Source organism: Leguminivora glycinivorella, chromosome 14 (genome assembly GCF_023078275.1).
Source record: "Leguminivora glycinivorella isolate SPB_JAAS2020 chromosome 14, LegGlyc_1.1, whole genome shotgun sequence".
NCBI classification, from domain to species: domain Eukaryota; kingdom Metazoa; phylum Arthropoda; class Insecta; order Lepidoptera; family Tortricidae; genus Leguminivora; species Leguminivora glycinivorella.
Window position 1 is genome coordinate 19,356,462 of NC_062984.1, and position 24,639 is coordinate 19,381,100.

Sequence of the window (24,639 nt, forward strand, 5' to 3'; positions counted from 1 at the left end):
GTTCTAAATTAAGCATTAAATGTAATTTATAAAATGAAAAGACAACAAATTCGTCTACTTATTTTATAAGATAGTATTTTGTTGTGTAAATTGCTTTCCTTTAGCATCGTTTTTAATGCAGCCTCAAACGGTCGCGGACTGTCAACGTCAAGCAGTCGTCAACGTTGACCTCCTACCCCTCATCCGATTCCGATCATCTTGTCATACAGCTTAAGTTTTTGCAATAAATTCAATTTATTTCGTTTCTTTTATTTCTACTTGTAGTAATTCATATACAAATAAAAGTGCTCAACAAACCAAGCTAGTGGTAAGTACAAAACATTCACTCTTTAGTGCATAAAGTACCACGTTGATTAATCATCATTTAAATTTCACCATAATTGATAAACATCTGGTTTTCTTGATTTTTCAGACTTGGTAGCACTCAAAATCCGAGGCCCCAGGCTTCGGCCTGTGGTCACACATCCAAAAACCATAAAACAAACCGCAAAAACGCTTTAAATTCTTCGTAGCAATTCTCCCTTCGTTTATAATTTCACAATATTTTCTACCGCCGTTAAGATGTCTCAGTGGAACAACTCGTACGCTTACAACCAGGATTACCAGGGCTCCAACACCTGGAACGGTGAATTAGGCAATCAATATTCAAATCAACAGTACTATCCCACCTCACAACCTACTTACGAGCAACCAAACCAGTATGTAAACTTTCAAGAGTTTCTCTCTCAAATGCAAGGCGGTAACGCCGCTGCTTCCAATTCTGCTTCATACAGCAACAATCAGTATCAAAACTACCCTAGCAACCAGTATGAATACCAAAACATGCCTTCAACATCTCAAAATCACACTCAAAATTACTTTTCATCATCCACTGCTGTTAATGGAACAGATTTCCAAACATCACATAACCAAATGCATGTAACAGAACCTAGTTATAACAATCAAATGGTATTCAAATCAAACCTCACCGCAACAGCAACAGAATTTGTGCCAAAGGGAACTCCAAAACCACCAAGTCCTCCAGAAGACTCTTCCAATTACAATGGAGTGTCAGAAAATAAGAAAAGCACTGCTGGAAACTGGAGAGAAAAGTCTTCCCAGCCAAGTAGTTCCCGTAGCTATAATGAACCTCGGAATGATCCCGAATCAAAGAAGAGACCAGAAAAAGACCGCAGGCGGCGTAATGAAGGTCGTAACAATAATTTAAGTAGTCAAAATGAACCTAATAGTCAATACAATGAGCTTAATAGTCAAAATGATGCTGATGGTGGTGAATATGAATCAAATACTTATAGTTATGACTCTAATAAACATAGTGCTGAGTATAGCAATCGAAACTATGAAGGCAGTAGTCGAAAATATGAATCAAATAAAAGCAGTCGTAAAAACGAGTCTAGCCGTAACTTTGAGAGCAGCCACAACTATGATTCCAAGAGTTACAGCAATGAAGCGAGCAGTCGAAATAATGATACTGAGCGTAAACATGATTCTCAAGACCGTAACCAATCAAGTAGGAATACTGATTCTGATTCACAGCATTACGACAACAGCGGTCGCAACTACGATAGCCGTTACGACTCAAAGAAACGCTATGAATACAATAATCGTAATTATGACTCCGGGAATCGTGACAGAGAGGGCAACAGTCGTAACTATGATTCAAATAGTCGGAATTACGATTCCAACAGTAGGAGCGAGAGTAATCGCGGCGGCGACACAGGCCGCTCCGACTACAATCGCCGCGACACTGACTACAATAGTCGTAATAACGACTACAATCAAGATCGCGAATATGGTCGTAACCAGGAATATAATAGTCGTGACTACGGCCGCGGCTACGACTCTCGTTACGATAGAGGAAATAAAAAGACTAAGAGTAAAGAAGCTGATAATAGAACATACTACAATAGCACAGCTAAAAGTAGTCAGGACGTTAGAAGTACGAGGGTAGAGCGAGGAGAAGGTTCCGGCAGGAGCAGAAACTGGCCTGGAAGCCAGCGTGTTAGACCGGTGGAAAGAGCTGATGATGAGCAGTTTGCTAAAGGATATCTGGATAACCGGGAAGATCGGTATGCCAAAGGCTCGAGATCGGAAACCAATTTTAGTCCTATGAGGAACAGGAATAAGCAAGTAGATCATGGAGGTAAGTTACAATTATATTACGTCATGCTTTAAGTATTCTATTATCAGCATAAACATTTGACTATTTTAAATTATTGTTATCTGAAACGGCCTGAGGCTTATCATCAACAAAATATCGCTAAAATAATAACAAACTTATTAGGATAAGTCTTGAATTTACCTATAACATGTAGAGTTTTTACAGGGAATGCAGACTTGACCCAAAGGGAGCGTCTCTCGGAGCAACTGGACAAGGGAACTCTGGAATGCCTGGTGTGCTGCGAGCGAGTGAAGCAGATAGACCCGGTGTGGTCCTGCGGGAACTGCTACCATGTGCTGCATCTCCGCTGCATCAGGAAGTGGGCCATGAGCAGCATCATAGGTAACATATTATTTTAAGATTATTTTGATTTATTAACTATTTCTTTAGTGGAATAAGTAGCACAGCAGCAAATAAATAGTAATATATATATAAGTATTTGTATATTATATATATCGTTGTCTGGGTACCCACAACACAAGCCTTCTTGAGCTTACCGTGGGGCTCAGTCAATCTGTGTAAGAAGGCTTACACAGATTGACTGAGCCTCACGGGACCTTTCCCGTAATAAACTAAAAGCACAAAACCAAGGCACTGAAACTACAACATATGTATAAGATACATACAAAAGGTAAACAAAAGAAACATAGAAGAGAGACCAAAGTTCAAAAACTAAATACTTATCAGTAATCATCAATAGCAAAGTGTCAACTAATTATGGGTAGCTGTAGACTACACTGTTGTAACTTGTAAGTTACTCTCATAATGTATTGTAATAATAATTTAAGAGAGATTCAGAAGAGGAAACCATACAGTTAGTAACAAATTCAATATTTTCCTCCCATTTAAATGACCCTTCAAAGAATTTATATCTTTAGCGTAACTGTCCTATTCCGCAATATTTTGATATAAATAATTATAAAGTGTCAATATTTACACTTCATGTTTGTTCGCAGAGGGCAAATGGCGCTGCCCCGCCTGTCAAAACACCAGCTCGGAGCTTCCTTCAGATTACCGCTGCATGTGCGGGGCCGTACGAAGCCCGGACTACCAGCGCGGGCAGCATGGGGCCCACACCTGCGGACAGGTATGATATAACCAACAACATTTCACCCCCTTAGGAAGTGAATTTTGAAAAATCCTTTCTTAGTGCTCCTCTACACCTTGTATAGGAACCTACGTGCCAAATTTTGGATCTATAGGACCAGCGGTTTCGGCTGTGCGTTGACATGTCAGCCAGTCAGTTTCTTCTTTTATATATTTAGAGTAGAAGAGAATCGACTATGTATAGAGAGTTACTGTCACAGTAAAAGGTGTAGCCACAGCGCATAGACCGCCATCTCTCGACACAGGATTAAAACTTTTGAACCTCAGTTTTGACAATTTTTCCTATATTGTTAGCTTGATATGTGTTTAAATGTCAAATATTAATATTAGCGCCATCTAGCCGAGCGTTCCCCAAAGGTGTAACGCCATCTAGGCCACCGTACCTTTTCCTCTAGGACTTTGAGGTACGTTTTTTTTCTTAACCCCCTATTCATAAACGTTCACTAAAGTTATCAAGCCGATAATGTTCTTTTGTCCCTTTCCGACTTATTGGTGTGATAGAAAGGGACAAACGAACTTTATCGACTTGATAACTTTAGAGTACGTTTATGAATAAGGGGGTTGGACTTTATCCGTCTATACAGAGTTACATATGTCTTTGGTCTAAATGACATGTTTCGTTCGTAGACATGTCAGCGACCGCGCTCCTGTCCTCATCCGTGCACGCTGCCGTGCCACCCCGGACCCTGCCCACCTTGCCAAGCCACAGTATCCAAGTGAGTACTTGCCATGGATTGGATTTTCTTTTCGGCACAATCAGAGAGTCTTCTCTAGATTAGAGAACACGTTTACAGTTTACGAAAAAAAACATACAGGGTGCCATGAATGGGACTGAAACTTAGTGGTCCGAGTCCGACTACCCCAACAGGCGTGAGTTTATGATATTATTATTTCTGTTTATTTCATGGGTACTCATATGAGTTCATATCGTTAAGGCCTGATTTAGACGGCGTGCAAACTCGCATGCGATTTTAGTTACATTGCGGGCTGTTTAAGCTACATACAATTTTGCACAGCCGTCAATACCGCAATGTAATAAAACTGGCATGCGAGTTCTCGTACCGTCTAAATGAGCTCTAAACCTCGACTCGATATACTCTGTCAAACAAGTCTGTCAGTAAATAAGAACAAAGAAAACTGTAGGTATCCTTTTCTCTAGCACCCTAAAGAAAAGGATGCATAAAAATAAATAGTTTTCTTTGTTCTTATTTACCTACTGACAGAGTATAGAAATATTATTTCTGGTACTACAAACAGTTAAAAAAAAATTTTTTTCCAGGCAATGCGGCTGCGGCGCTGAAACCCGCTCCGTTCTCTGCAGCAGCAAGTTACCGCAAGTTTGCGGTCGAAAGTGTTCGCGCAAACTCGAATGCGGAGTACATTCGTGTGAGAAAGAGTGCCACGAAGGCCCGTGTGATGCTTGCGAAGCCTCCGTAGAGCAAGGTATGTCCTGTCGATGTATGAATTGTTGCTAGACACACAAGTTACTGCAAGTTTGCGGGTGAAAATGTCCGGGCAAACTCGAAGCTTTCGGAGTTTCTGTTGAACATACCTTGTTCTGTTCACTTTCACATAATACATATTATGGTTATTAATGAGTACAAAATGTATGAAAATGAAATATTTATTTTTCAAGTAGGCATATTACAATGCGCATATGATCGTCAAATAAAGCTACGCCGGCTCTAACCCTACGCCTCAGCCTCGAGAAGATTTCAGTCCCCCCTCAGTTGGGAGGGGGGTATCCATTATGGGACGGGCAAGAAACTCGGCGGGCCACTTCTTTTCAAAACATTACATCTTATAATTAACATGCATTAAATAACAAGATAAAATTTAACACGCAAAAGTATTCATCAAAAAAAAATATTAACAGACTAGGTAGGTACTCTTATGGAAATTAATTTCAAAAAAATATATTGTAGTTTAATAATACGTCGTTCTTGTTATATGTTTTATACGAAATAAATATTTTTTCTTTCTTTCAAAAAAATAATTGCTTCTGATAACATAAGTTTTAACTCCAAGATGAATCCGCTATTATATGTCTTGGTTGTAGTGTGCTACTGCCTGGCGGCGAAGACTCGGTCCGTCCCGTGCACAGCAGCCACCGGGTCATCCGCGACTTGGTCGTGCGGCGCGGCGTGCGCGCGCGTGCTGCCGTGCGGCGCGCACGTGTGCCGCGCGCCCTGCCACCCGCCGCCCTGCCAGCCCTGCGCGCTGTTGCCAGCTAGCGTGCTGACGTGCCCCTGCGGCCGGACCAAGTGAGTAGTACATGTTGCCAGCATGTTGCCAGCTGCCAGTGCGCGCGCGCTGCTGCCGTGCGGCGCGCACGTGTGCCGCGCGCCCTGCCACCCGCCGCCCTGCCAGCCCTGCGCGCTGTTGCCAGCTAGCGTGCTGACGTGCCCCTGCGGCCGGACCAAGTGAGTAGTACATGTTGCCAGCTAGTGCGCGCGCGTGCTGCCGTGCGGCGCGCACGTGTGCCGCGCGCCCTGCCACCCGCCGCCCTGCCAGCCCTGCGCGCTGTTGCCAGCCGCCCTAGCCCTGTGCCAGCTGCGTGCTGACGTGCCCCTGCGGCCGGACCAAGTGCATGTTGCCACGTGCCGCGCGTGCGCCGCGGCGCGCACGGACCAGCCCTGCGCGCTGTTGCCAGCTAGCGTGCTGACGTGCCCCTGCGGCCGGACCAAGTGAGTAGTACATGTTGCCAGCTAGTGCGCGCGCGTGCTGCCGTGCGGCGCGCACGTGTGCCGCGCGCCCTGCCACCCGCCGCCCTGCCAGCCCTGTGCGCTGTACCGAAAATTTTCAATTTTTACCGAAAATTTTCAATTTTTTTTTTAGTACCTAAAAGTATGTACACTTGTACAGAGTATAACATGATTCTCTCTTACAGGCTACCCAAAGACAAGCGCAAGTCCTGCACGGACCCGATCCCGCTGTGCGGCAATATTTGCGCCAAGCCGCTCCCCTGCGGCCCGGAGGGGGACAAGCACTTCTGCAAGCTAGAGTGCCATGAAGGTAAAGATTTTATATGTCACACCATATACATGATATAACATGAGGATACTGAATAATTCTGGAAGCGAATTAAGGTGGTCTACATTCGAAAAAAAAAACTATAGAAAAATATTAAGCCGAAATCTGGCGACAACTGTATTCTCTTGTGGCGACAACCCGCCCAGCGGAAATGTTCACGAGTGCCTACCGGCCCAGCCACGACATTGGTTTAAGCGCGACAGCGGTGAGCGGCAGGCATACGTGCGAATGAAAAGTCCCATCGCTGTGTCTCGCTCCAATGTATGGCCGCCGCTCACCGCTGCCGCGCTTAGACCAATGTCGTGGCTGAGCCGTACCAGGCGGTTTCTTGGTTGCGGAAGTAAACTAAGACATCGACTTTAACTTTTTTATGATATTTGTTGTATAGGTGCCTGCCCAACCTGTCCGGATAAGACGCTGCTGCCGTGTCGCTGCGGCCACTCCAGTCGCGAGGTGCCTTGCTCCGAGCTACCGCAAATGCTGGACAATGTGTTCTGTCAGAAAAAGTGCAATAAGGTGAGAAAAGTTCTTGTGTATTACTGTTATGACTTTCCTTTTTTCCGTTTTGTGATTTACGTGTATTCTTGCTTTGTTATGTAAATAGTTTTGTTTTTCTGTCTCTTTTCGTCCTCTTCTTTTTTATTGTTGTGTGTCTGTTATCAGTCGTGGCATCACCGCCCTACGGAAGACCAGCGCTGACTTCCAGCTAGCATCATGCTGAGTTGGGTTCATTTCGTGATGTGCACTTAATGTTCTGTTCTCTGTTTCTTTGTTTTTTTCTTGAGTGTACATGTATGTACGTACGTGTTTGTGAGCGTCATGAATAAATGTCTTTTATCTTTATCTTTTATCTTATTTTAATGTGACGTCTCGTGAGTGTTAACGCGTATATGAGGGAGGCGCCCGGCTTAGGACCGCGTGCGTCGGGCTTCGCCCGGCACTTTAAGTTAGAGGGCGCTGAAGGCTTAAGACCGTTCGCGTCGGGCTTCGCTTAACACTTAAAGTTAGAGAGCGAGTAAGTATGTACGAGAGAGCCGAGGGCATAACGCGTAACGCGCACCACACGCATAACGCGTATATTTTGTTCCAGAAACTGTCCTGCGGCCGGCACCGGTGCCGCGACTGCTGCTGCGCGGCGAGCACGCACCGCTGCGGCGTCGTGTGCGGCCGCACGCTGGCGTGCCAGCTGCACCGCTGCGAGCAGTTCTGCCACACCGGCCACTGCCCGCCCTGCACGCGCGCCAGTGAGTACTGTCCCCACACGCTTGCTCCGTGTACTCTACTGTATGACGGCCGCACGCTGGCGTGCCAGCTGCACCGCTGCGAGCAGTTCTGCCACACCGGCCACTGCCCGCCCTGCACGCGCGCTAGTCAGTATTACCAAAGACATATGTAACTCCGTATAGACGGATAAAGTCTTAGAAAAAAACGGACCTCAAAGCCATAGAGAAAAAGGTACGGTGGCCTAGATGGCGTTACACCTTTGGGAAACGCTCGGCTAGATGGCGCTAATAATATGGACCAAATTGTCAAAACTGAGGCTTAAAAGTTTATATTTATCATTTAATCCTTTGAAATTGAGAAATTGAAAGTAAAACGAACTCAATTTTGTCTTGAAAATACATCGAAACAAGTGATCATTTCTCCGAAAATCTACATGTTATCGAAGTTATTTTAGTATATAAATAATCTGCACAATGTGCTTAAACTGCTGTTATCCATTTGTCGTTATAATATTTTATCATGATTTTTTGCCAATTTTTTGAAAACTAGCCTTCCTGTCGCTATTTTACCGGCGACGGACGCCTGCGATTTCAGTGCCGCGCCGGAGCTCGAGGAGGTAAGACGTATGTCGCTTTGGTCTCCGAGTTTTCATCGCAAACGTCGAGAATATTTATCGTTGTGTGGGTCGGACGCCTTGTTTATACACGGGCTATCCTCGCATTGTGTGTGTGTAAACAGCGACCAACGAATTTGATCCTAGATCCGTAAATATTTGCTTTTGTAATACTTTGTTATGTTTGAATGTTAAGAGCGTTATAACATTTCGGCGTCGGGCGAAATTAGGTAGTTTACCCGCCGCGCGAGCCCAATATGCCGACCCTTTCTAGCACGTCTTATCACTCGCTCGCACTACAATAATGGACAAAACAATCTTGATCCTTTCTATGGAATTTTGATAACAACCACAATCTACTATCTCGATATAAACTTTTGGTTTCTAATAAACATTATTTTGTACGAAAATACGAGAATATAGCGCGAAATAATATCAATTATGTTAAAATTTATTTAAAAAATTAAAGTAATAATTATAAAATAAGCGCGTTACAAAACACGGAGAAACTAAAAAGCCAAAAATAATAAACCTTTCAATTCAGATTTCTTATCGTACTTATTGCAATAAGCTAAACATCCAAATTATAAACAAATCAATTATTTTTGTAGTCGGTACCAGAACTGTTCGTCGCCTTGCTATTGCCTGTTTGCCCCACCCAACCATACACAGGCTGGTACCGACTCCAAAAATAATTGATTTGTTTATAATTTGGATGTTTAGCTTATTGCAATAAGTACGATAAGAAATCTGAATTGAAAGGTTTATTATTTTTGGCTTTTTAGTTTCTCCGTGTTTTGTAACGCGCTTATTTTTGAAGGCGGTTTTATTTTTTGTTAAAAAGTTTATTTATTTGTTGATTTTTAGTGGTTCCTAGTGATATTATATGTATCAGTCCGAATACATGTACAGTAGTGAAAGAATTATCCTTTAACTCCTAACCATTGAGGAGTTGACCTTCCATCATCAGCTCAGTTGATTTTTAGTGGTTCCTAGTGATATTATATGTATCAGTTCGAATACATGTACAGTAGTGAAAGAATTATCCTTAAACTCCTAACCATTGAGGAGTTGACCTTCCATCATCAGCTCAGCCACATAAAATTATTACCATCAGACGTAAATACTGGTGTACCTTTGAAAAATAGACTAAAAACATTACATAAGCCTATAACATTTGAAGAGTTCCCTCGATTTCTCCAGGATCCCATCATCAGACCCTGACTTGGTGCCAATGGGACCATCTCGGGGTTATACCGGTTCGATCAAAAAAAAATTTTGAAAATCGGTCCACGATTCTCGGAGATATCGAGTAACATACATACAAAAAAAAAAAAAAAAAAAAAAAAAAAAAAAAAAAAACATTCAGTCGAATTGAGAACCTCCTCCTTTTTTGAAGTCGGTTAAAAAGTAGACCCCATCCCAAATATTCGCTTTTGTTATATGATAAGTATTAGAGTAAAGTATATATTAATATGATGATAAAATAAGACAAATACAATTCTAATTACTTCAAGGTGGTGCTCAGGGTCTGATGATGGAGCCAGTTGGTGGTCACCAATACTAATGAACAATATGACTATACAACTTCGTGGTTTACATGTCATTCTAGCATTTTCACTTTCACATTTCAAGTGCATATACCACGAGTATAGGTTTTCGGGTGTGCTGATTTAAAAATTAATGACCGATTTGGAATCTGACATTGCTGACTGTCACTTTGACACAAAAGTCGTCATGGGTGTCGTAAAATAGGTTTTAGGGGGTGCTGATTCCAAAATTAATGACCAATGTGGAATCTGACATTGCTGACTGTCACTTTGACACAAAAGTCGTCATGGGTGTCGTAAAATAGGTTTTAGGAGGTGCTGATTCCAAAATTAATGACCAATGTTCAATCTGACATTGCTGACTGTCACTCTGACACAAAAGTCGTCATGGGTGTCGTCAAATAGGTTTGCGGGGGTGCTGATTCCAAAATTAATGAACAATGTGGAATCTGACATTGCTGACTGTCACTTTGACACAAAAGTCGTCATGGGTGTCGTAAAATAGGTTTTAGGGGGTGCTGATTCCAAAATTAATGACCAATGTGGAATCTGACATTGCTGACTGTCACTTTGACACAAAAGTCGTCATGGGTGTCGTAAAATAGGTTTTAGGAGGTGCTGATTCCAAAATTAATGACCAATGTTCAATCTGACATTGCTGACTGTCACTCTGACACAAAAGTCGTCATGGGTGTCGTCAAATAGGTTTGCGGGGGTGCTGATTCCAAAATTAATGAACAATGTGGAATCTGACATTGCTGACTGTCACTTTGACACAAAAGTCGTCATGGGTGTCGTAAAATTGGTTTTAGGGGGTGCTGATTCCAAAATTAATGACCAATGTGGAATCTAACATTGCTGACTGCCACTTTGACACAAAAGTCATCATGGGTGTCGTAAAATAGGTTTTAGGGGGTGCTGATTCTAAAAATAATGACCAATGTGGAATCTAACATTGCTGACTGTCACTTTGACACAAAAGTCGTCATGGGTGTCGTCAAATAGGTTTCCGGAGGTGCTGATTTGAAAATTAATGACCGATTTGGAATCTTGACATTGCTGACTGTCACTTTGACACAAAAGTCGTCATGGGTGTCGTCAAAAAGGTTTCCGGGGGTGCTGATTCCAAAATTAACGACTATTTTGGAATCTCACAGTGCTAATTGTCATTTTGACACAAAAGGAATCATGGGTGTAGTCAAATAGTTTTTAGGGGGTACTGATTCCAAAATTAATGAAATGATTTAAAAAGTAATGACCGATTTGGAACCTGACATTGCACAGTACCCCTGGAAACCTATTTGATGACACCCATAACGACTTTTATGTCAAAGTGACAGTCAGCAATGTCAGATTCCAAATTGATCATTAATATTGAGATCAGTACCCATGAAAACCTATTTGAAGACACCCATTATCACTTTTGTGTCAAAGTGACATTCAGCAATGTCAGATTCCACATTGGTCATTAATTTTGGAATCAGCACCCCCTAAAACCTATTTTACGACACCCATGACGACTTTTGTGTCAAAGTGACAGTCAGCAATGTCAGATTCCAAATTGGTCATTAATTTTGGAATCAGCACCCCCTAAAACCTATTTTACGACACCCATGACGACTTTTGTGTCAGAGTGACAGTCAGCAATGTCAGATTGAACATTGGTCATTAATTTTGGAATCAGCACCTCCTAAAACCTATTTTACGACACCCATGATGACTTTTGTGTCAAAGTGACAGTCAGCAATGTCAGATTCCACATTGGTCATTAATTTTGGAATCAGCACCCCTAAAACCTATTTTACGACACCCATGACGACTTTTGTGTCAAAGTGACAGTCAGCAATGTCAGATTCCACATTGGTCATTAATTTTGGAATCAGCACCCCTAAAACCTATTTTACGACACCCATGACGACTTTTGTGTCAAAGTGACAGTCAGCAATGTCAGATTCCAAATTGGTCATTAATTTTGGAATCAGCACCCCTAAAACCTATTTTACGACACCCATGACGACTTTTGTGTCAGAGTGACAGTCAGCAATGTCAGATTGGACATTGGTCATTAATTTTGGAATCAGCACCTCCTAAAACCTATTTTACGACACCCATGACGACTTTTGTGTCAAAGTGACAGTCAGCAATGTCAGATTCCACATTGGTCATTAAATTTTGGAATCAGCACCCCCTAAAACCTATTTTACGACACCCATGACGACTTTTGTGTCAAAGTGACAGTCAGCAATGTCAGATTCCAAATTGGTCATTCATTTTGTAATCAGCACCCCCTAAAACCTATTTTACGACACCCATGACGACTTTTGTGTCAGAGTGACAATCAGCAATGTCAGATTGAATATTGGTCAATAATTTTGGAATCAGCACCCCCTAAAACCTATTTTACGACACCCATGACGACTTTTGTGTCAAAGTGACAGTCAGCAATGTCAGATTCCACATTGGTCATTAATTTTGGAATCAGCACCCCCTAAAACCTATTTTACAACACCCATGATGACTTTTGTATCAAAGTGACAGTCAGCAATCTGAGGTACTACATATTCGTAATCTGAAAGTAATCAAGTCAATAATTTCAGTTATTTTGAATCGACTATGATTCCGAATTATTGGTAATAGTAATGATTGTATAGATGATTAGTGATTCCTTTACATGTAATGGTAATTTACCGTTTCACTTGATTACATTACAAGTAATCTGACACCCAGTAGTGTCAGATTACAAAGTAAAATCAAGTAATCGTGTAATCCGGAATCGATTACGATTTCCCCATCTCTGGGTTTAGTTATATGGTTCATTGGTACTGGTGACCACCATCTGGCTCCATCATCAGACCCTGAGTACCACCTCTTGTCAAAGGTCTTGTTGAGACGAACCCAACGAGCCTAAACACGAAGTCGTTTACTTACATGGTTCACTGGTACTGGTGACCACCTTCTGGCTCCATCATCAGATCCCGAGTACCATCTTGATGTGTCTTATCATCTTGACCGTATTGTAATTTTCACATTTTTATCATCACAATGTTGTAATACTTTAACATTCAAACATAACAAAGTATTACAAAAGCAAATATTTACGGATCTAGGATCAAATTCGTTGGTCGCTGTTTACACACACACAATGCGAGGATAGCCCGTGTATAAACAAGGCGTCCGACCCACACAACGATAAATATTCTCGACGTTTGCGATGAAAACTCGGAGACCAAAGCGACATACGTCTTACCTCCTCGAGCTCCGGCGCGGCACTGAAATCGCAGGCGTCCGTCGCCGGTAAAATAGCGACAGGAAGGCTAGTTTTCAAAAAATTGGCAAAAAATCATGATAAAATATTATAACGACAAATGGATAACAGCAGTTTAAGCACATTGTGCAGATTATTTATATACTAAAATAACTTCGATAACATGTAGATTTTCGGAGAAATGATCACTTGTTTCGATGTATTTTCAAGACAAAATTGAGTTCGTTTTACTTTCAATTTCTCAATTTCAAAGGATTAAATGATAAATATTGTTTAATGGGCCTAAAGTACAAGATATTAGGAATTTAAATTTACCGCATTTATGAGAGTGAGCTTATCAAATTGTACATAATAAGAGCTCCGAAATCTGTGCTTCGCGCGGTTTTTCCTAAATGAGCATCAGAAAAAAAATCATTACTAATTGAAAACGCTTTTTCATCCATATGTTTTTTAATGAACCGACAGTTAATTAGATTTTCTAACTGAAACAAGTACTTTAACTGTCTTTTAGTATGAGTAAAGTGTACAATTTTGCCGATAAATATTGTACATTTTACAATATATCGCCTTTTTTTGTCATAGCGCTCTTAAAGTATTACAACATTGTGATGATAAAAATGTGAAAATTACAATACGGTCAAGATGATAAGACACATCAAGATGGTACTCGGGATCTGATGATGGAGCCAGAAGGTGGTCACCAGTACCTACCAGTGAACCATGTAAGTAAACGACTTCGTGTTTAGGCTCGTTGGGTTCGTCTCAACAAGACCTTTGACAAGAGGTGGTACTCAGGGTCTGATGATGGAGCCAGATGGTGGTCACCAGTACCAATGAACCATATAACTAAACCCAGAGATGGGGAAATCGTAATCGATTCCGGATTACACGATTACTTGATTTTACTTTGTAATCTGACACTACTGGGTGTCAGATTACTTGTAATGTAATCAAGTGAAACGGTAAATTACCATTACATGTAAAGGAATCACTAATCATCTATACAATCATTACTATTACCAATAATTCGGAATCATAGTCGATTCAAAATAATTGAAATGATTGACTTGATTACTTTCAGATTACGAATATGTAGTACCTCAGATTGCTGACTGTCACTTTGATACAAAAGTCATCATGGGTGTTGTAAAATAGGTTTTAGGGGGTGCTGATTCCAAAATTAATGACCAATGTGGAATCTGACATTGCTGACTGTCACTTTGACACAAAAGTCGTCATGGGTGTCGTAAAATAGGTTTTAGGGGGTGCTGATTCCAAAATTAATGACCAATGTTCAATCTGACATTGCTGATTGTCACTCTGACACAAAAGTCGTCATGGGTGTCGTAAAATAGGTTTTAGGGGGTGCTGATTACAAAATGAATGACCAATTTGGAATCTGACATTGCTGACTGTCACTTTGACACAAAAGTCGTCATGGGTGTCGTAAAATAGGTTTTAGGGGGTGCTGATTCCAAAATTAATGACCAATGTGGAATCTGACATTGCTGACTGTCAATTTGACACAAAAGTCGTCATGGGTGTCGTAAAATAGGTTTTAGGAGGTGCTGATTCCAAAATTAACACTTTCGAAACCGGGCTCTACGCGGCGCTACGACATTTTCGCTACATACGGGGAAACTCATGTAATCGGCTACGCTTCTACGAGCGGTGTGCCCGACAGTCGGGTTCTTGGTAGCGAAAGTGTTAATGACCAATGTTCAATCTGACATTGCTGACTGTCACTCTGACACAAAAGTCGTCATGGGTGTCGTAAAATAGGTTTTAGGGGGTGCTGATTCCAAAATTAATGACCAATTTGGAATCTGACATTGCTGACTGTCACTTTGACACAAAAGTCGTCATGGGTGTCGTAAAATAGGTTTTAGGGGGTGCTGATTCCAAAATTAATGACCAATGTGGAATCTGACATTGCTGACTGTCACTTTGACACAAAAGTCGTCATGGGTGTCATAAAATAGGTTTTAGGGGGTGCTGATTCCAAAATTAATGACTAAGTTGAAGTCAATCAAAACATAAAAAATGCCTCGTTACGTGATATTCAATTGCAACAACACAAAAATTATGAACAATCAAGAGCCTGAGACATATTTAAAATTACAGGCAAGAAACAACTTCAGTACAAAATTTGACACGCTCGGCCCCTATACAAATAGATGAACTTGTTTCTTCTATCTAAATAAAGTTCTGTGGTTTATCCACTTGACAGTCCAGCCCGCGCGACCATATTCCGGTCAACCGTCCGGGTTTTTAAGCGACGCGCGCAGCGCGCTGCGCATTCACAACTTTTTACAAAAACGTCTGTATCTTCTAAACTACACAAGGTATAGTTTAAAAAAAATACTTCGGTATAAATGAACGTACAGTACTTGAAATAAAATTATAGTGATAGTAAAATATGTATGATTATATACTATAAATCAAGGTTAAACTTATGTAATCGAAAAAAAAATAAAGAAATTTTTTATTTGACTATTACTTAAATTACAGGAAATTTTGAGCGATGACCCCCTTTTTTTATTACGTATTAGAGAAATATACTATTTTACCTTTATAATGATACCACAACCAACACATACAGTTCTCATGAAGATATCCAAAAAAAATTAAACAAATTCAAAATCAAACACAAACACGCGGAGTTTGACAAGGCACTGCCGAATTTATTTTTTCATTCACTAAGTAACGAGCGTACACTGCCATCTATACTTTTTGTAGCAAACTATGTAGTTAGGCTACGTTATTGTATCAAGAGAATAAGTAAATAATGCCGCAATATTTCGCTAGATGTCACTTTAATCAACTGTGTCTCCATCCCCTCTTTTGGATAGTAAGGTATCGTAGGACTGTCTACCGGAATTTTTTTTTGGATACTATGCTATCGTAGGACTGTCAAGTGGTTATTAGAAACCAAAAGTTTATATCGAGATGGTAGATTGTGGTTGTTATCAAAATTCCATAGAAAGGATCAAGATTGTTTTGTCCATTATTGTAGTGACGTGCAAAGTATAAGACGTGCTAGAAAGGGTCGGCATATTGGGCTCGCGCGGCGGGTAAAATACCTAATTTCGCCCGACGCCGAAATGTTATAACGCTCTTAAGCCTGTGTCGAGAGATGACAGTCCATGCACTGTGATTACACATTTTACTTTGACAGTAACTCTCTATAATACTCGATCCTCTTTGGTATTACTTTGTTTATTGTCATAGCAAAAGCCTATCATGTCTTATGTCTTTCCACTCATCTAATTGGTTATTCTCAAATATCCTGAGAATATTTCAGACATGCTACAATTTATTCTTTGCGACCTAATTTTTACTAAGAATAGACTAAGTTTTTCGATGGAAATCGCATTCTGATCCCACTTCTGATCTCCTGTAATCCCACTTCTGAACTCCGCTATTTTTAAATATAAAATGCGCATAACTTTTTCTCATATTTGTGGTATATGAAGTGATAACTTTGTATAAAATAAATATAAAATAGGTTGCCGCAAAATACGAGTAGCCACAAAAACCAAATCTTGCAGAGATCAACAATGAATTATCTTGTTCTATCCAGGTTTTGAAGAGTTAAGCTGCGAATGCGGTGCCGAAGTGATCCTCCCCCCGGTGCCTTGCGGTGCTAAACGTCCCGCCTGCAGCGCGCCCTGCCGCCGCCCCCGCGACTGCGGACACCCGGCGCTGCACGCCTGCCACTCCGGCCCGTGTCCGCCGTGCGTGGTGCTCACGGCCAAACGTTGCCACGGGCAACACGAGGTATGTAGGATACCTTGCAGGGTTGAACTCGCCTGTTTCAATGGTCTTAACAACTTTTTTATTTTATTTTACGAAGGTTCGAGTTTTCAATTTTTAACAAGCAGAAACGTCTGCTAACGATTCTAAACATTTTTACGAAGAAAAATTTTTCAGGACTTGAACCCGCATCCTTTTTGCAATCCGTGCAATGCTCTTAACCAATTGAGCTACGACATCGATATCTTTCCATGTTCATGTCTCTTGGGGTGACGTCTAGCGCAATCATGATCAATGCAATGATGATGTAGTCTAGATGTCTAGCTCAACAAAACTTCAATATCCAACATTGATAATGGAAAGTTCAATCTGCACCAATATTATTCAACATGCTTTGTTTACCTAAAGTTTAAGTACGTTTCAGCTTCTTTCAATATAAATGTATCCTACCTTTCTAATATATTTTACACTTTGCAGGAACGCAAGACGATCCCGTGTTCACAAGAAGAGTTCTCATGCGGGCTGCCATGCGGCAAACCGCTACCGTGCGGTAAGCACACCTGCCAAAAGACGTGCCACAAAGGCCCTTGCGACGGCCGGCAAGTGAGTAGCTTTTTGAAAATTGTGTCTAAACTAAAAATAAGCCATTCTATGTATTTTTCTTTGCGGCTTTCTGATTGTATCGCTTGAAATACTACTACTCTTATCTTGAGACGCGTCCTGTCACGGTCGCCATGATGTAGAAAATTACCTGGCCCCGTAGCCGAATGGCATTTCTCCGACGCGAAACGAAACGCCGCGAAAGTTAGTCTGGCTCTGTCACGCCAATACGCAAGAGCGATAGAGATAGATATCTACTAGCGTTTCGTTTCGTGAGCGTTTGTGCCATTCGGCTACGCACCCTGGAAAGACCAGTTTTGCCATTTGTTTTAGAGTAGGTAATAAATATTGACTTACAATTAAAAAATCTTAGACAAAACACTAGCGTGTTGTCATTTTTAAATGTCTACTCTTTTTCGCCGGACTGTAAACCTCACGTATCTACCACGCAGGTGCACGCAACCGTGCAACGAGAAGCGTCCGAGCTGCGGGCACCCGTGCGCCGCGCCGTGCCACTCGGGCGACAGCGACAAGGATAAAGGCGACAAGCCCGACAAGCCCGCCTGCCCGTCCAGCGCGCCGTGCCGCAAGCTCGTCAAGGCCACCTGCCCGTGCGGCCGCCGCGCCGCCGAGCGCTCCTGCCACGACAACGCGAGAGACCTAGCCAAGTGAGTCTACAGTGTTGACACTAGTACGAGACGTCCAATCTAGAGCAGAGCCCGACTGGGGAAGTACCTCCGCCTTACAGAAGACCGCAGCCAAATAGCACTCGACCCAACTCATAGTGTTGTGTTCCTGCTGGTAAGGCTGCCAGAGCAACGCAACTAATTTGTTCCGACTATTGTCCTTTGAGTCGTCGGCGACCCGAACCCTCCTTAGAACTTGTACACCTTTTTGCTGTGTACTTAACTCAGCAAAAAATAGTATACAAGTTTCTAATGGGTTGGCAACGCACATGTGACACTCCTTGAGTTGCAGGTTACGGTGACAGCTTTCCATCAGGCGGACCTTATGCTTGTTTGCCACCGACGTAGTATAAAAAAAAAATGTTATTGGCGCCTTGCTCTCGTGAAAGCCACACCTGCCCGTAGAGATCTGGCGAAGTAACGGCTCAGCCACGACATTGGTCTAAGCGCGACAGCGGTGAGCGGCGGCCATACATTGGAGCGAGACACAGCGATAGGACTTTTCATTCGCACGTATGGCTGCCGCTCACCGCTGTCGCGCTTAGACCAATGTCGTGGCTGGGCCGTAAGTGATCTACAGGGGTCTCCAAACCAGGCCAAGCCGGGCCGCCAAAACACAAAGCGAGATCTTCCGGTCTAGGCTTGTGCCGTTTCTTTCGATAATCGGAGCGCTCCGATCTCGTTCAATCGCTCCACGAACTAGTTCGCTCTTTTAAGTATATTGCTCATTTAGTTCAGTCAGACCAGCGACCACTGCGGTCGGAAAGATCAAAACGAATAGGACCGAAGTGTCAAAATAATACGAATAGTCCACACATAGTAAAATTCCGGGCCGAAAGGTTGTAAGTAACCAAAGTTTAATATAAAAACTTTACTTTTTTGTGTTGCTCTGCTAAGTAGCTCTCGCTTCCGGTCGGCGCAGCACACACTCGTTCTCGTTCTGAACCGCTCGCAATCGCTCCAATTTAAAAATCGATCAATGAAACCCAGACTCGTTCACGAGAAACGAAACTGTTCATAATAGCAGGAGTCGCAATTTATTTGATAAAGAAATGTTTTGTTTCAGAATAATGAGTGCGCTGGCCGCATCGAAGATGCAGGAAGGCGGTTCAGTAGATTTGTCAGAAGTTCAGCGTCCCGCCTCCATGCTCAAAACGTAAGTTACAGATTTCATATTATTATGCCATCCTTTAACACTGTAACCATACGTAAATATTAATGCAGCGACACATGCATTTCAAAATTTTATGTGACAAATGAATTTAAATTATAACAGCTAGGTCCACACAGAGCGGCGTCGCGAGGTATTTCCTCGCGCGGCTAGCGAACAATGTAGACTCGCCCAAGGCAAGTTGGTCATTCCGTGTGGTCCCGGCTAATCGCTTCTACAAAGTCGCGTTCATAGGAGTTGGGGCCCATCTTTCAAAACTGAAAGTTACAAGCGGAAGTCTCTTTCCAACTTGTCATATTAGACATCGACTACCACTTGTAAACTGTAACTTGTAAAGGGCTACATAAAGTACAGCGGGGCAATTTCGACTGGAAACAAAAGCAACTCCATTTTTTATCCATATTTTACAATGTTTTCATTATTAATTAGAGTGTCCACTGCTTATATATGACACGCGCGTTCAGTGGATTGGATACATATGAAACCCACCTTAATAGTGTAATATTGGAAAAAATGAACCCATTACTATTGTCCCCCAGTCTGGATTTGCCCCGCTGTACTTTATAGAGATATAGCGCCGGACTCTGAACGGACAAGATAAAACTGATATGCATTATTTTTCTATTTTTTCGTAGTTATTGCTCGGTGTAGTCAGAAGTGTCATAACGCGAACGTGCCCGAATAGTTTATACCTAATACCCGACCTATTTACAGTTTGGAATGCGACGACGAATGTCGCGTGGAAGCCCGCACGCGTCGCCTCGCTCTCGCCCTGCAGATCCGCAACCCCGACGTCTCCGCGAAGCTGCAACCCCGCTATAGCGAGCATGTTCGCGCGCTCGCCGCTCGCGAGCCGGCCTTCGCGAGACAAGTGCACGACAAGCTCACTGAACTCGTGCAGCTCGCTAAGAAGGTAACTAGAGAGTAGTACTGCAACCCCGACGTCTCCGCCAAGCTGCAACCCCGCTACAGCGAGCATGTTCGCGCGCTCGCCGCTCGCGAGCCGGCCTTCGCGAGACAAGTGCACGACAAGCTCACTGAACTCGTGCAGCTCGCTAAGAAGGTAACTAGAGAGTAGTACTGCAACCCCGACGTCTCCGCCAAGCTGCAACCCCGCTACAGCGAGCATGTTCGCGCGCTCGCCGCTCGCGAGCCGGCCTTCGCGAGACAAGTGCACGACAAGCTCACTGAACTCGTGCAGCTCGCTAAGAAGGTAACTAGAGAGTAGTACTGCAACCCCGACGTCTCCGCCAAGCTGCAAGCCCGCTACAGCGTGTTAACACTAGTCAAGAGAGTAACAGAAAATACACAACCAACAACACGCAACCAACGAGACAAGAATTTATCAGATCGGCAACCCCAGTTAGCCAGTTACTTTAATGGCTAACTGGGGTGAGTTAATGTTGAGTTAGTTACCTTCTGGTTATTAAATAACTAATCTCAGTTATTAAGTAACTATCTCACAGAATAACTGACACACAGACAACATCGACTAGCGAAGAAGAAACCAGATGGACCACAAGTTTTAAATCCAGATGTAGCAAAGATGTTTTCTTAACGCTTTAATTTTCCTTAAATCACCTTGCACTATATGATGGTGAAATTAGATAAATAAAACCTTACTCGTGGACCCGTTTTCGACTGAAGTAAACAGAATATAATTTGGCATACTAATAATTCAAAAATTACGTATTTTTCCGCAGTCGAAACAGAAGACACGCGCGCACTCGTTCCCGTCATGCAATTGGCAGAAGCGTCAGTTCATCCACGAGATGTGCGAGCAGTTCGGCTGCGAGTCTGTCGCGTACGACGCGGAGCCGAATCGGAACGTCGTCGCTACTGCTGACAAGGAGAAGGTATGTGTAACACCGCAAGTGCAAGTGAGATAGCCATAGGAACGTGGCTGTGATGAATGGCGGCGTTCTAAAGCGCTCGATGCGTTTTTGTTTATCGAATACCACGCTAGATATCGCTGGGTACGGAGATTTTTTCAGATGATGACCCGAATAGCAATGTCGTCGCTACCGCCGACAAGGAGAAAGGATATTTAACACACAAATGCGAGCAAGACAGCATTCACATCTACAGCTTTGTGCGTTATTCGCGAAAAACAACAGAGCGTCGAGTTTTTACGTATTTCACGCTAGATTGCACTTGCACTCTCGGGTGGTTATCTTATCTGTCACACATGTTTGAACTGACGTATTCTCCTACGTGCTATAGTTCAGGAGGAAGCCTTAAGCCCCATTTAGATGGTACGAGTTTCTCGCCCGTTTTGGTCGAGAAACTCGTATGACATTATCGTATGCGATAATCGCCTGGCGATTATCGTACGTAAACGTTTACATTCGTGCGAGAAATAAAAACTCGCATACGAGTATCGTATGCGATACTCACCAGGCGATAATCGCCAGGCGAAATAGTTTAGACGGAGAGTTGAATTTTCGGGAGATATTTCCATAACATTTCTCGACCCGTCTAAACTAGAGATGTGTCAACCCGGTTTGCCAACCCGGTTCAAACCGAGTTAGGCTCAACTCGGTTTGACAGTTCACCAAACCGGTTCCAACGAGCAGACGGAACGCAGCCGAACGAACGTACCGATCGGTCCCCCTCCCACATGACTCAACTCGAAAATGTTGATAACGAAACCGGCAATATCGGTATCGGAACTGCAAGCCAGCGAGTGCAAGCAGGATAGCTGTACTTTCGCGCGGAAGTGGCGCCACGGCCAGAATCTGAAACACACTCCCGATCCGCCCGACCGTGCTCACTTTGGTTTGAAATCAATTATAACAGATGGTGCTCTTTTTCCTAATAATAAATGGGGAAATATAACAGTTTACAACTGTCATTAAATGCTCCCGCTATTCTGCCGTTGCCGCCCGATATTCTGTGAATTCTGTCTCCGTTACGAATATTTTGATGAAATGAAATATATTTATTTGCATTAATTTAGTTTCAGTTTAGCTCGTTCAAACACAACTTTAATTTTAAATAAATAAAAAAAAACACACGTTTATATCATGTGTTTCGGGCATAACTTGACTCGACTCAACCCGACCGACTTGATTCGTGTTCAATTTTGACGAATCGCTTCACACGGGCCAAACCTAACCGCTACATTAATACGCTAAGGACCGTCGTAGCAACTCGGTTTGGTCAAACCGGGTTGAAACCGGTTTACGTAGAAAATCAAACCGTTCAGCCCGGTTTGCGATATTTTCGGTTTGGCACATCTCTAGTCTAAACCGGTTCTCGTATAACATTTCTTCTCGAACGTGCGATTATCGCACGAATCGGAGCGAACCGATTTTCATGCGAGTTTTGCCTGTCAACTTGTGTGCTTAGTTGATAATTAATTAATTATAAACACATATATTATATGCTTTTTTATAATATTGGATATAATTTACTTTGGATTTATTTGAATTTAAGTTGAATAGTACCCAATAATATTAAAAACACTATAAATTATTTATGACGGTCTAAATAATAATTATGTAATAGGGAAAATAATGAATTCGACCGTAGCGTTACCTAGCTAATAAAATCTTGGTTGCGATACTTGCGATTAAGTTTAGGATGATTGAGCATAGAATATAGAGATAAGGCTTTAGGGTATTATTTCCATTATGTAAAATCGTATTTTTTTGTTTTAGTCGTGGCTGCCAGCTATGAGTGTGTTGGAGGTGCTCGCTAGAGAGAACGGCAAGCGGCGCGTCCCGGGCCCCGTCCTGCGCGCGCCGACGGCGCCCGCCCCCGCAGCCGCCAGCGCCGCCAACAAGTCAGTATACAGCCTAAGGCCGCCTTTACACCTGTAAGTTGCTTACGTAAATCTTTCGTAAGCAACTTATGGTTCCATTTACACTTAACTTATCGTAAGTTTTGTGATTTTCAACTTAAATACTGGAAGTTTACATTGGTGTAAGCAATTAAAGTAGAAAAGAAGATTCAAAGATTTTTATTTGTTCAACATAGGTAAGTTACAAGATGTTCAATAATTGTTTTCAGTACCACTATGTCGTGCCTATTGGCATACAAATATATTAATAATATACACTACTTAATTAAAATATTATATCACAGTCAAATATCAAAACAATAACAGTCAAACAGGGTTATCTCATGCAATCAATTCAATCTAATAATGTCAAAGTAATGTTCTAAAAAAAATATAAAATAATAAATAGGTAATTATAATAATCTCAATTCATTTTAATTTAATTTAATTTACAATTCAGTCAAAAATTCTCTTATAGTGTAATAGGCTTTCTCTATAAGGAATACTTTTAAGTTTTTCTTTGAAAACATTACTTTTGTCCTTATATGCCATTATTTTTGGCGGTAACTTGTTGTAAGAAAAAAAAACGACCGCCCTATTTACTTATTCGTAAGTCCAAAAATTAACAATTTATTTCGATAAGCTGTAGTCGCTTCTGTAAGCAAACTCGTACCCGTTTACACTTGAAAGTTTTCAGCTTACGAAAGTAGTCAAAACTTATCGTAAGCTCCTTACAAAAACCATTTACATTTGAAAGTTTTGCATAAGTCACTTACGTGAGCGGTAAAACTCACAGGTGTATAGGCGGCCTAACAAAGTGATACATATAATGTTCACTGAATTAGCCTCCTGTCGCTTAAGAACTTAACCCTTTTCCATACATAGTACGTTTCATCGACCACATACGTATCAACGTGATTTACACTCTAAACCACAGTATAATAAAGAGGACTATAGTATCGTACAGTATGGCCACTCCCGCTCCCTCAATTACCGCCTGTCAAAAACGCGAACAGTCGACCGCGTAGCGGCGACATAATAATGCTACTCTAATTATTATATGCTCTATGATAACCCAACAATCTGTTCCCCAGGTCTGGCAGTGGCTGGGCGACGCTAACCTCAACCAACGCGTGGGCGGCGCGCGCGCAGAAGGCCGAACAACAACAGCAAGCCAAGCCCAAGATAGACTACTTCGACAACCCGCCCGACAACTAACCAGCAACCACTCAGGCTTTGAAATATTCCTATGCATTCTATTTTTTTTTATTTTTTTTTTTTTTAACTAGCTTTGCCCGCGGCTTCGCTCGCGTTAAATCAGAGCGGAATGCTCCATACAAACTGCCCCCTCCCCCCATTTTAGGGTTATAAAAAGACAAAAAGTAGCATATGTCACTCTCCATCCCTTCAACTATCTCCACTTTAAAAATCACGTCAATTCGCCTCTCCGTTTTGCCGTGAAAGACGGACAAATAAACAGACACACAGAAGTATGGATTTGGTTCGCATGCACCTCCAATTATTACCGATATCAACGATATGCACTTCGTATAAGATTGTGGCGTGGCGACGCACCACAATGTTGACCATAAAGTACGATCTTACTTCGGAGCATAATAGGCGAGAGGACTTAAAAAAAGTAATAAGTCCGTCAGCTATATTATCAAAGAATTTTAGACACGTATTTTT

At 42.2% G+C, this 24,639-nt stretch overlaps 1 protein-coding gene across 1 annotated transcript; it reads left to right on the forward strand.

The window, feature by feature from the left end:
* Positions 1–182: 182 nt before the first annotated feature.
* Positions 183–24,234, forward strand: LOC125233317 (protein shuttle craft-like). The gene is made up of 18 exons (XM_048139287.1): positions 183–307; positions 413–2,143; positions 2,327–2,503; positions 3,118–3,248; positions 3,896–3,984; positions 4,548–4,711; positions 5,328–5,532; positions 6,159–6,283; positions 6,690–6,817; positions 7,392–7,545; positions 16,537–16,733; positions 17,187–17,308; positions 17,762–17,977; positions 19,062–19,151; positions 19,881–20,079; positions 20,870–21,022; positions 22,829–22,953; positions 24,045–24,234. Exons 2-18 carry the CDS (start codon positions 562–564, stop codon positions 24,166–24,168), a joined length of 3,981 nt encoding a protein of 1,326 aa, XP_047995244.1. The 5' UTR covers positions 183–307; positions 413–561; the 3' UTR covers positions 24,169–24,234.
* The last annotated feature ends 405 nt before the right edge of the window (positions 24,235–24,639 follow it).

Excerpts from the sequence above, each read along its gene's own strand:
- LOC125233317 (XM_048139287.1), top strand. The coding sequence starts at position 562 with ATGTCTCAGTGGAACAACTCGTACGCTTACAACCAGGATTACCAGGGC. Across the intron at positions 4,712-5,327 it reads CGAAGCCTCCGTAGAGCAAG|TGTGCTACTGCCTGGCGGCG; the intron begins GTATGTCCTGTC and ends TCTTGGTTGTAG. Across the intron at positions 6,818-7,391 it reads GTCAGAAAAAGTGCAATAAG|AAACTGTCCTGCGGCCGGCA; the intron begins GTGAGAAAAGTT and ends ATTTTGTTCCAG.